General features: G+C 37.0%; 2 protein-coding genes across 3 annotated transcripts in view; one reads left to right on the plus strand and one right to left on the minus strand.

Annotated features, from left to right (window-relative positions):
* Positions 1-6,288, plus strand: part of LOC103990395 (alkylated DNA repair protein ALKBH8 homolog) — a 34,245-nt gene extending 27,957 nt beyond the window's left edge. The window contains exons 8-9 of the mRNA XM_065116477.1: positions 5,712-5,863; positions 5,956-6,288. Of these exons, the coding sequence (XP_064972549.1) occupies positions 5,712-5,861 (150 nt within the window). The 3' untranslated portion in view covers positions 5,862-5,863; positions 5,956-6,288. The remainder of the gene's footprint in view (positions 1-5,711; positions 5,864-5,955) is intronic.
* A 2,097-nt stretch (positions 6,289-8,385) lies between these two features.
* Positions 8,386-12,692, minus strand: LOC103990397 (pectin acetylesterase 7-like). 2 transcript variants are annotated; one of them, XM_065115258.1, is made up of 13 exons: positions 12,529-12,692; positions 12,186-12,316; positions 11,975-12,057; positions 10,994-11,120; positions 10,736-10,815; positions 10,551-10,637; positions 10,354-10,478; positions 9,988-10,048; positions 9,847-9,900; positions 9,684-9,761; positions 9,495-9,600; positions 8,733-8,875; positions 8,386-8,643 (listed from the first exon to the last, which is right to left on the minus strand). In XM_065115258.1, the coding sequence occupies exons 1-13, from the start codon at positions 12,591-12,593 to the stop codon at positions 8,521-8,523; spliced, it is 1,263 nt and encodes a 420-aa protein (XP_064971330.1). In that variant the 5' UTR covers positions 12,594-12,692; the 3' UTR covers positions 8,386-8,520. The 2 variants fall into 2 exon arrangements, with proteins under 2 accessions (XP_064971330.1, XP_009407792.2); XM_009409517.3 differs by having other exon boundaries at positions 12,496-12,692.
* Positions 12,693-13,206: the final 514 nt, after the last annotated feature.

Raw genomic sequence — 13,206 nt, forward strand, 5'->3', positions numbered from 1 at the left:
AATGTCGGTCTTGTAGCTTCTGTGACGCTGTAGCTTCACTTGTACTGTCACTGTGGCTTATGTGGTGCTTGGTTTGCTTTCTTTCAGTTAACCTGTTTGAAATCTTTTACCACTTCATTCATCCGGGAGTTGTCCATATATCATAAATTGCATGGTAGCGAACAGCTCTGTTCTCCACTAGATGATGACAACGATGCTCGACTCTTCGTAGAACCATATGCACGAATCAGTGAGAATGATGCTGATCTACGAGATGACGGAACGTGCGTCCACAATGTCTCGGTGTTATTGTGGTCTTGTGCGAGGTAATAAAATATTATCTTCAGTCTTTATAATTTAAGTTTTTATATTTTAAAAAATTATATTAATATTTTTATAGTTATAAAAGTGAAATATATAGATTTATTATTCTAACGTTAAATTTAATGTTTCAGCTGGTAACGAAGAATGACATCATTGTTGCTGAGAGCTACAAGTGATTGTTGTGGATAAGAAGAGTTACACTAAGAGGTGAGGATCACTCTCACCTTTTGTTATCGTTTTTCTTATCCACAATAACCATCTATGACCTCTAGTGGCATTACCGTTTTTCTTATAACAATAACCATCCTTGACCCCTAATGGCATTACCATTTGACATCGTCTCTCATCTAAAATTGGAATGTTAAAATTATTTTTTTTATTTTTTTATTTTTATATTTTCGTCTGTAAATGGATCCAGATGTTTAATGGTAAGAATGTCAATATAATTTTTTAAAGTGTAGAGATTAGGATATCAAAATAATTAACTAGGTAATATACAATTAGCCCTCAAACTTTATATCAACAATATCAAATTTAGGTGATCTCATGTTAACACAATTGTTAGGAGGGCAATCAGTAGAGCAGAGATATGGACCCTTCCCTTCTCCCTAACCCTAAAGAATCATCAAAGTTTTGTAGGCAACGGAGAAGGGAAATGAATATGGATCAGAGATATTATTATGTAGGCCTGAAACAATAAGAAAAAACCCTAGTGCAAGTAGTGTACGTTGTAAGGAGCACCTTCCCACGGAGCTTTTTGATCTTGTAGGCCTTTGGATTAGCAATATATAATTGCTTTTAAAGGTGAAAAAGGACTTTTTCATTTTTATTTATTTATTTTTCTGCCAAATGAAAGAAACCCGCGGCTGTTTCCCCTGATTTGAACGGGGAGCACAACCCTGGTTCGGGTTCCTCGCAGTCGTTGGATCTGTAGCCACCCCGAATTCCCAGCATCCGACGGTTGTGCGTGGGCCGGAGGGCCATAAAGTTACAAGATCACCAGAACGACATTACAACTTCCTCCGATCGACGCCACCATCCAACCGGGCGCCGTCCGCAGGTATTTTCTCCCTCTTTTCCTATCCCACTGTCGCCGCTCGCCGCTCGCCGCTCGCCGCTCGCCGCTGTCGTCTGTTCCGCCTGTCCGCTCCTGTAGTAGTGTTTTTTCTTTTTTGATCAAATTCAATGTCTTCTATTAGGTTCAGCATGCAGTGAATTATCTCATCAAAGCCTTATTTTGTGAGTGCACCAGTGATCTGGTTATGAGGACAGGCCTTGGTACAGTAGTAAGGTTGTTCCTTTGCGACCTAGGAAATCAAGGTTCGAGTCACGGAAAAGGCTTTGTACATTGACCCTCCCCAGACCCCGCATTGGCGGGAGCCTCGGGCACTGGGTACACCCTTTATAGTTGATTTTGTTATGATGCCACCTGGAGCCTTTGTTAGTTTCGAGTTTCAGTTTTCTTGGTTTCATTTTCAAATCTAGAATGAAGGACTACAAAATTAGGCAGTTAAGCATCAAATTTTAGCAGAATATTGAATATGCAAAATTTGATAATGGTGTTCAGGAATTAAAGTGCTTATGCATAGATGCAATTTTGAAGATTCTGTTGTTTTTTCTTCCCATAAAGCACTGAAAAAAGATGTGTGTTATCAGCTGTATTTATATTGTAGCCTGATCTATATCTGATAGTATAAATGGTTAATGGAAACATGGGTATCATTATCTGTCGTAAAATTTATGCATGAAATTTTACTGAGAAATATATGTTGTGGGCAGTATCATAGAGATTAAATGATGACAATAGTGTTTTTCTAACAACTTATTAAGATATTTCTTAGGTTTATGTTTCTGTAGGTTTATGTTTCTGAAGGCTATTATTTGAATTCAAGTTGCTGCCCACTGAATATGTATGTTTTAGTGTGTAAATAAGGAACCCTTGAACTTATTTGAAACATATACTACTTTCTTTTCATAGGATTTGTAAATGTCTAAAAGATTCTATGTCGCTGCAGTAACAGATTTTCTGTTGGCCTAAGCATTCAAGGATTCGAGATTTTGTCTCATGCCTAGGGCTTGTGTGAATGACATGTATCTCATGTATTCTGTAGAATTCATCATTGTAATCCATTTAGATTATGCATGTCCATGACTAAAAGTTATATCTCTTTCTAGGTATTTAAAGATATATTTTTTCCAGTATCTTTGTTGGCATCAGACTTGGGGATTCCAGGAATTTATCTTGTGCATGATTTTATCACTGTGGAGGAAGAAAAGGTTAGAACTCAAGTAAATTTATACATGTTCTTTCTGTATTTATAGAATATGTTCCTGGAATATGTTTAGAAAGTCAATCTCTCTGTTTTATTTTCAGAGACTCCTTGCAGAAGTTGACAATAGGCAGTGGAGAAGTCTGTCGAAAAGAAGAGTTCAGCATTACGGTTATGAATTTTTGTATGAGGTAAGCTGCTTTTTGTACCTACCTACTACGACCGAATATATGACACTCTGCAAACTTCCGCGCGATTATGAAATTTGGATTTACAATGAAATTTGCTGGTTGAGATTGCTACAATTTTACATACCTATTGTTATCATGGTTCATTATTTTGCCGGGACTGGTACATGCTGTGCGGTACATACCAATCCGATGGAGAACTGAGTAGCGGACCACCTGGAATCAGGAAATGGGAATATAACAATTTGTTGTATCCAAGAGTTTGCTTGTTTATCAGACTGGCTTCTCTCAGAATCATTTATAGGCTCCAAATTTTCTCTCACTTTCTTTTTGGTCTGACTGGTTGTTTGACTGAAGTTTTGCCTGATACTGCCTATCATTGATGACTCTTGTGCCCTTACATCTTTTTGTGCAGACAAGAAATGTTGATTCTAAGGATTTTTTGGGCGAGCTTCCATCCTTTGTTTCTAACATACTTTAGAAAATCTTATCATTTCCTGGTCTTGGTCGTGATCAAAACAAAGAAATGGATCAGTTGACGGTATGTACCAGACATTTGTTTCTCACTGTTCTCAATGTGTTCATTAAACTCTTTCTACACGAGTAAGCTAGAAATAGTTGGCTGCAACTTTATCTATAAAGAGAATATATTATAACACTTAAATTTCTTGTTGTGCCATCTCAGTCTCTTTAATTTGTTTTAAGATTTTTGGAGTCATTTTGACAATTTAGTCACAATGTGATCGATGGAGTTGTGTTACATAAGCTGTCCGTTTTATACCTTTAGTTTGATTATTATTCCTTATGGCAGAACTTGTTATTTCCCTCTTTTCAGTACTACGTGAGCTTTGTAGTTGCTTAACTTTTTTTATTGCTAAGTGAACTCTGTTGTTGCATGAGCCTACCAGGCTACCAGCGAACTGGACTTGTTGGTTTCCAAGGCAATAATTCTCCTTTCTTCCTTAAGGGAGAAATCTGTACCAACCTGAAAGGTTGATGTCCGATCAGTTCCTTAGTTTAGGGTATTTGCACTATAGCCATCCATATAGCACTACGAAAATGCGTCAATAAATAGATTTAGTGTTGCTGTCAATAGAGACTGATTATATCATATTACTATAGTGGCCCAACATTTATTCCATGGATGATAATTTTTGTTACTTTGGGGTTTTTACTGTGGGCTATTATTAGCTATGTATTTAGATGAAATATGAAATAACTAATATTGTAAAAGTCTATCAACCAAGAGATTTTTGTCAAACTAAAGTCTATATAAACAAATTGTGATTTAGTCAATATCAGTGTCAAAAAGTCCAGTGCTTAATTTACCTATTCAAGAAAATATCCAGGGAGATTCTAATTATTCTACAATTATGCACATTTTAACTACTAAAACTCATTACCATCCAAGGAGATAGATATGAAGGATACAGAAGAAACATGCATCTTCTTTAATATGGCAGTACCAATACTAGTTTTTTGCTCTATGTTTAAGAATGTTGGCAAAAACTAGAGAGTAGTGTTTGGCAAAGTTCTAGATTTGGTCCAGTATCAATACCAATCTATTGGTGGATTGGTTTGGTATTGTATTCATGGTTGTGTAGGGATGTCAACAGGGTAGGATGGGGGAGGGGTGGGGGTGGTGGGGGCGAGGAATGCTTCCCCGATCACCATCCCCGTTTCATCCCCCATTCCCTATCCATACCTCATTTCCCATTTTGATATTGTTTTATTTGGTTTAATTGAACTAAATGGCTCACAATTATCTCACAATTGACTCAATGAATGCTCAACCTAGCTTGATTTGAATCAGGTCGGTGCCTAGTCCACCCAGCATTTCGGCTCACATATTGATCGGGTGGGGATGGGTACGTGGATGTGTGGGAGTGCTCTACCCATCCCACGCCATAACCGCATAGGTAATAGAAAATACCCTTCATCCCTAACTCCATCCCCATTTATTCTTCCCATCCCTGCCCCAGTAGGGGATGGGTCCCTACGGGTACTTATATTTGTGGGTATAATTGATGCCTCTAAGGTTGTACATATATTGCTATACCCCTTTACAAATTGACATGGATGCCAAACCCAATAGAAAAAAGTATTTGAATTAGTTTTTGACTTATTAGGGTTAATAGCAAGTAAGAAACAAATTTTTGGCTAAATAATGACTGAATATTAATTCAAAATACGTGTTGCTATGCCCTTGTACAAATTGACATGGATTGGCCAAACCTAATATAAATAAGTATTTGAATTAGTTTTCAACTAATTAGGGTTAATAGCAAGTATAAAAACAAAATTTTGGCTAAATAATGACTGAATAGTAATTCAAAATATGTTTTAAACATAGATTACAAACGGTATATGAAGAAAACATTTATGGAAGTATTTAAATGTCCTAAACATGACATATTGTGTATGTACTGGAAACACATAATTGAAAATTTGATGTTATACCTTAATATATGCTTATCACCAACAAATGGTTGCCTTGAGTCAATGGGAGATGATTCCATGCTTTCAATGTAACTTGGTTATAAATCAAGATCATAATTTTGAATGACCCATTCATAAAACTGCTTCTATGGTACTAGATATTGGTATATGGTATCCCACTAATAATTTTCTTATCAAATGATTAGTTCAAATGTTTTTCTCTTTAAATTTCTTATCATATAGGTTCTTATTATATGTTTCGGGAAGTCTAAACTACCTTTGATTTTGATTACAGGTTAATGAATATCCATGTGGGGTAGGCTTATCCCCACACATAGACACTCATTCGGCATTTGATGAACTCATCTTCAGCCTTTCAACAGCTGGCCGGAACTCTATTTGAATCATGATAGAGATCTCATTTTGCCTCATTTCTCTATTGCAAGCTTTTCAAACAGTGTTAGTTATATCTAGTTTTTATTAATTCAAAGAAAGATGCACGTCATTGTAGGTTAGGAAAGGACCATGCTGCTGTCCATACAAGCAGTACTGTGACTCTCAACTGGAATGTAGAAATCAGCAGGTAAAACAAAACATAGTCCAATCATCTCTACCATTGAAACGAGAAGCATTTTGTCCAACAGACACTGACCAGATATAAAGGTAAATTTCAGTTTTTCACTTAGTCATTTGTTAAATTAAATTAAGATGCAAAGAATAATGAGGAAAAAGTTAACCTTTTGAATGTTGTGCAGGTTTCTAACCATGATTATCCTGTGACAACCTGTGTGTAGATTGGACTCTAAATCAGGTGCACTATCATGAAATCCGACTTTTATAATCACATCTGATAACAATCATTCAGTTGTAACATCTTCATGTTGTTTTTTTTGTCTGGAGCTGAGATGGCTGATATTCAAAGATTTTGTTTTCAATTTTTCCTTTAGCTGCTTTTGTGTATCCATGAGAAACTCTTGCAGAGTTATTTTGGCACAATATGATTGTTGTGTCATGTGTTTTGGTTTCTTTCTTCTCTTATCTTTGAAACATTTTAGTTCAAGGAGACACATTTTACTGGATTTTCTTGATTTTGTTGTATTAAGTGTTGCAGTCGGTGGAATTTTGGTTGCTCTGTGGACTTCGTGGAGCTTTTTATAGGATCGGATAGATTTTATATGCCACTGTGATCATTTTATCAAGCCTTGTTCTTATAGCTTTGGATCCAATGCCCATACTAAATAGGGAAAAGGGAGCACCAGTAAATTCTGCATGAGATGTTCGAATATCTTAGTTTGCAGTCTCAAGATTTGGCCAACTTGAAAACGAGATTCTCATGGGCATGATCATTCATGACCATCTTTGTGGACTTGATTACTAGACCATCTTATGGGCATGATCATCTTGAGGATTTGATTACAAGACCATCTTATGGGCATGAATGATCTTGAGGACTTGATTACAAGACCATCTTATGGGCACGATCTATCTTGAGGACACGACAGATTTCATGATGCAGTCGGACTCGATGACATTCTCAATATTTTGTGGGCATGACCATCTCGAAGGCGTGACTAAGTAATTGTTTTAATAATATAATAGACTTCAATGTATGATCATCTCGAGGGTGCAATCGTGTGACCATCTTGACGATATGATCAGCTTGAAGGTGTGCTCATCTTGATGACGCTTCTGAATTGAGGGTCCAATTGTCTAAAGGTTGTGATCGTTGTAATGACGTGTCTACCGTGAGAAAGCAATTAATCCAAAGAGGTGCAATTGTTGTTGGCTCGAAGGTGCGTCTATCTTGACTTGACAATGCATTTGATTTGAGCACTGCCTAGAGGTTGCGATCGTTTTCACGACATAGCTGTCTTGAGAAAGGAATCAATTCGGAGAGGTCAATCAAGGGGGTGCAATTGTCTTCGAGGTGTAGTTGACTTGACGATATGATCGGCTTCAAGGTGTGACCATCTCGACAATGCGTCCGACTTGAGGGTTCATAATAGTGTGGCTCATCTTTTGAAAGCAATTGATACGAAGAGGTCAAGTTGAGGGGTGCAATTGTGTCGAAGGTGTAGTCGACTTGACGTTATGATCGTGTTGTTGAAGGTGCAGACTATCTTGACAATTCATCCATTTTGAGGGTGCAATTGTCCAGATGCATCCATGACTATTTTAACAATGTGGCTCTTTTGAGCAAGCAATTAATTCGGATAAGTTGGGTCGAGGGGCAATCATCTTGAATGTGTAGTCGATTTGAAGGTGCGACCATCTTGACGATATATCCGAATTCAGGATGTCCGTCCGGAGGCTGCAACATAGCTGTCTTGACAAAGCAATCAATCCACAAAGGTCAGTCGTAGGATGCAATCATATTGAACTTGACAATATAATCGACACCATCTTGATAATGTGTTTGACTTGAGGGTGCAACCGTCTAGAGGTCATAATTGTATTTTATTTTTTAATATAAAATTAGATTTAGTTGTTCAATGGGTTATCTACTATTCAATCCTAGATTTTGATAATAAAATTAATTAATAATTTTGATAAACTAATGTATTTTTAAGATTAATATTTAAAAAATATACTTTCACTAAAGATTTGGACTATCAAATGATCAAATGTTAGGTGGAAGAGTTGAATGTTGTGTTTGAAGATTGTTGTGCTAAAAAATTGGACGTATAGTTGGAAGATCGGATATCGTAATGAAGTTAACATGCCGGAAGATAAAACGATGTGTTAAAGGCTTGAACGAAATACCGAAAGATCAGACGATATGTTAGAAAAGTAAACAATGTACCAAAAGCCTTAAGAATGTATCGGATGAGTCGTTTACGAGTCAAGGTTGTGATCAATTTCATTTTAAACTAATTCGAGTTTGATATTGATTTAAAAAAGAACTCACTTATTATAAAAATCTACAATAACTCTGGGGCCTGAATTATAATACTATTTCATGCCCTCTGAGCGCGATTAAAATCCTAACATGTATCACTATATCTTTAATGTATTTCATGTCCCATGCATGCATGTGAGAACGTAAAAATCAATCAATAAAAATAGCTACCAAATTTTGTTTAAAATGTTAATAAAGCGGATCTCCAGACAAGGAAAATAGAAAAAAAGGAAAAATTTCAACCTTCTCTCTTTCAAATCCCACCACAAACATATATCCATGTGCATTAGAATAACCAAAGACGCATATAATATATGCTAATTCATCACCGTGATGTCTCCACATAAAAGAGTATCATATATCTGACACATACATTTAACCATAGATATAACAGACGCTTCGAGAAATATTTTTGTGATTACTAATCTTCCATGGAATTCTTGGCAACTTTACGACACGAAGAATTGCATGGATATGGGCAGTCGATCTTCCTCACAGCAGAACTCCGACCGAAGTACCAGTCTCCCACAGCCTTCCCAATTGGCTGCAAGAAAGAACAGATATGATCATCACTATGGAATTCCCATTTTCTGATATGAGTGATGAAGTTTTCACAGAGCTGCTACAGCTTACAGTGTTATCGATCCTTGGAGAATCAGCTGCAAACCACGTATTCGCATCACCAGATTGGCAATGAGTGTGGCATGAGAGGATGAACAGTCCCGTAGACGAGCTGCCTGCCGCCGGCAGTGCGTTCAGGAACGTTGTCCTGAAACCTGATATCGACGTATTAGCTCTCACTCTTTGCACACGAAGAATAAATTGGCAGTTGACATAAATCTAGAATTACAACTACTAATAATCGCCAGCTGATCTACAACAAGTTCTTCAAAGATCAGTCTTTCAATCGCCTAACGTAGACAGCCACTGACACATCACACCCAATCGGTCGACAAGTGAGACGTAGTCCCATGGGTCGATGACATGAAACAAGACGAACACATGAGTTCGGTCACACAACATTGACGGAAAGGTTGAACCGATAAAATTATCACTTTATAATTGTGTACGATCTCATGACTCATTGATGGTTAAACGATGTGCGTAACCATTATCATCGACCTTAACCTCTACCAAAACAATCGACTATCACATTATAAAAGGGTCCTATATGCATTCTCTTTTAACTTCGGTATTTAACTGAATCCTCCCAACTCTTACTAGCTTAAGTATCAAAAGAACATTTTTGGATACACCTCCAATGTAGCTCTTTGTAGGGTCTATGCCTAAGTTCCCGGTACCTCAGCTTAAGATAAACTCGAAAATGGATATCGATTAATTTCGAACCCGAACTCAGACATGTTGGACAACGAAAACATATATGGTAACACCAACCTTGCAGTGTCTGAAGTTGATCCGAGGAACATTTCTTGATATCGAGCTTGCAGTCTCCCCAAGCATTATTGGGATCAGCAGAGGGTGGCACTAAAATATTTTTGATCTGCGATTAGGTAACATACGTCACACAGTAGAAACCTTCACGAGAGTAGTTTATAAGATAATATAGCTCAATAAAGTTATAACCTGCCATTGATCGTATGCTGCATTGAGTATAAAAAGGGGTGTCTTCATTGTGGCCACCACGTTCTGTGGGAAAAAGCACTGCATGTATTCACGTAACCAAAGAGTTAAGTCAGATGAATTGATGTCTTCTGTAATCGTTCCAGAAAGAAAGTATACTTCCCACCTTGTTTGCTGGTAACCTCGACGTGCATGAAGATGGCAAATTATTTGCTGATCCCTTCAAAACCAAAAAGCACCACAGAATTATCATCACAAAAAAGTTGGAGGGAGTCATCAATAAGGAGCATGAAAGGTCAGAGCATACATGAAGATTAACAACATCACTATAAAAGGATTCGATCGAGTCGGCTCCAGAAATATCCTTCCTGTTCATAGAAACCTAGTACTGGTTAACGTCAGAGCCAGAAAGAGATTTAGAGATCACAATCAGATTAACGTATATTAGGTTAGACATCAATTCAAACCAAAAGTTTAAGCCACTTGAGTACAGACAAAACCTAGTATATGTAAACTTAGCGATAAACGACTATCCACTCAATCCATCTTTATTATCTTATACACATGAATATTTTTGGTTCAACTCTCTTTATCTCGTATGTATATATGTGAATATTTGCAACAGTAGCCCGACGATGAGATTCGTGACGCGGACCAAAGAAGTAGAACTTACGCATCAATGAAATAACCAGCATCGGAGAAGCATTTCACTGTTGCACTAGCTGGGAGAAGACTGCGGAAGTTGTCACAATGTAGTATGGTAGTCAATCCACCTGCCGAGCAGCCACCGAGAAGTGCCTGCGAGCATTCACCAATGTTAGAACAGAAACTTTGAGAGTGATAAGACTTGACCACTTTACATCTGCATACCTTTTGTGCTTTGTTCATCCCCTTCGCTAATAGATCTTTCATTATAGCTCTCCAAACTCTGGCTCCTCTGAAGTGGAGACCTGTAGCCTAATCAAACGAAGATGTGAAAGACATGTTATCGATACAACGTTGCTTAGCAAGGAAATGAAACATATATCAGAAGAAGCATCGGATTAGGAGCTCACAGGATCTACTTTTTCTATGTCCCCTGTAAATGAGGCACCATCACAGTACCGAATCTTGACCCGGTTCCAGTTATAGAAGTCTGCAAGCATTGCAAGAATCAAAGCAAAGAATAAGACAGCAAAAGCTCCGTATTATTATTATTGTTGTTGTTGTTGTATTTGATGGCATCATTCGAATGATACAATCAAAGTTAAATCTGACATGCATCAAAAAATTGTGTTAATAGTACATTGGTAGAGAAGGAAGATTAATCATACCAGGATTCCTTTGCTGAACGCCTCCTAACATGCCAGAGAAGGAGACAGGCGGCATATGATTAGAGGAACCTCTAAAATTGCCTTTACGTACTACGCAATCATTAACAGTGCTGCACCAACCTCCTCCCTGCAAAATGACGAGTGAGGGATTTACTCCGCGACCAAGAATAGATTCTTTCGAAACTTGGATATTCAAATGGATAAAGACATGTTATACATTTCGAGATTTATAATATAGTTCGATATGATATGATGATATTGTAACACCACGATAAGTTTCACATCGAAGATGAACAAAATTAAGAATAACTTATAAGAATCTAATGAGTATATTATTATTAACTTTAACTTAAATACTTTAATTAATAATTTATGTTAAATAAAACTAATAAATAAAATTGATAATCATGTGACTAGTATGGTATGAAAGAATTTATCAGTTAACATAGGGTAAATTGACTATGCTCAAAATAAAGCCTGTATTGCCTTGTACTATGATACATAACAAAACTTGACCAATACATTAAGGATATATGAAATTGTGAATCTCGGTGTACATTTCTCTGTTTTAGCAAATAGAAACATAATTAAAAAAGAATACAAATCTTGTTACTTCATTTTCAGCAGTGAATGTGCAAAATCTACTTTCACTTTACATTTTTTGTCTATCAAAGAAAATTTTTGCATCTACAGTATGGTAAAACAGTCTATCTGTTGTTGCATGTAATATAGAAGTCTCAGACGGGGAAACCTACAAGGAATTGAAGTTCTACAAGTTCTACAGATAAATCATGATCTAAGAGGCAATCCAATCACCATTTCTATTGTCAAAGCTCATGCTTCAGTTCTAGATGTTGAACTCAGGGTTGACAGGCATCCTATGTTGACACAAATCATACATGCATACAACATATAACCAACAATTAATCAAAAACGTACCAATCATAATATTTGAGGACTACGTCAAGAAAATAAACTGACCTCGACGAAAAGCAACCAGTTATTTGCACCAGAGCCAGAACCAGGGGCGAGATTATATGCTGCAGGACTTCCATCCAAGCAAACTGGAAAATAAGAAGACGAGTTCATTTGGAAGCTGCCGTGGGTAGATGTCCGAGAATGAACTTGTTCGGATAACTATCATTGCAATGAAGAAGATAAGATCCAAAAGAGAATCCATGGGTACACAGACCTGCTCCTTCAGCTACTGCACTTTTCAACAGAGTCATGGGCACATTGTCACCTTCAACTTGCAGAAAGGCCAGCAGATAGAGTAAGCAGACGAGAGGGCACACCCATGTTCCTGATTTAACACCAACCATTCTGCAACATCGATTCGAATCTGTTAGCACAGAAGACAGAAAAGCCTACAGGAGGAGTCGAAAGACCATTCTGCGCTTCATTATAAATAGCAATCTACGAGAATCCACGGGATATTCCAAGACAAGGCCTCAGAGAAGCATGCAAGCTGAGAACGAGGAACTTAGAAGAACTAAAAACACCTGAAATTTAACGGCAAAGCACTGCGCACAAACCGCTTCGCGATGAGCTGAGAACACTTGTAAGATGGAGAGGAACTCGAGACCTCGGCCGTTCTCATTATTGGCTGTGGAGGAAGGGAGACTCTTTAAAAGATTTTGCTGTGCACGGAATTTTTGGCGTAATGATTCCTGGAATCGTAGGTGTTAAAGAATTTGGAAGGTAACGATGAAAGAAAGAAAAAAATTCAAACAATCGTTCATTAAATAGCAAAGATGGAGGAAAGAATGAATATGATGGAAAGATGACGCAAAAAGAATATTTCGTGAGCAATTATATTACCATTTTGAAGGTTGTATCGGTAATGCACGAGACTCTCGGGACTAATTATAGATTATCCTCTATAATTAACTATTCTTATAACAAAAGAATAAGGATTAAAATAATAGTAAGAAAAAGAGGTTTTCGGTAAGGTTATTCCTTTACCATAATTACAGTCTCTATATTTAGATATATACTTAACTCTCAGGATTCTTATACAGATTAATTATATATTTTTTTATATAATTAATTATTTTAGTATTCTAATCATTATACTTTTAAAAGTTATATTGGGATCCCTATATTAACGAAAGTGAAATATTTAACTATGTTTCTCCTTACGTCATCGATTCTATTGATGAAAATACCATGTACTTAGTGGTAAACCAAAGTGAGATAGAATCAGCACGTGC

The sequence above is a fragment of the Musa acuminata genome, chromosome BXJ2-7 (assembly GCF_036884655.1).
Source record: "Musa acuminata AAA Group cultivar baxijiao chromosome BXJ2-7, Cavendish_Baxijiao_AAA, whole genome shotgun sequence".
NCBI lineage: Eukaryota > Viridiplantae > Streptophyta > Magnoliopsida > Zingiberales > Musaceae > Musa > Musa acuminata.

Bases quoted from the DNA above. Each gene is read 5' to 3' on its own strand.
- LOC103990397 (XM_009409517.3), bottom strand. From the start codon at position 12,593: ATGAGAACGGCCGAGGTCTCGAGTTCCTCTCCATCTTACAAGTGTTCT. The intron at 10,638-10,735 runs GTGAGCTCCTAA...TCGTTTGATTAG, and splicing joins ACATAGAAAAAGTAGATCCT to GCTACAGGTCTCCACTTCAG. The intron at 10,049-10,353 runs GTAAGTTCTACT...TTCTATGAACAG, and splicing joins GCTGGTTATTTCATTGATGC to GAAGGATATTTCTGGAGCCG.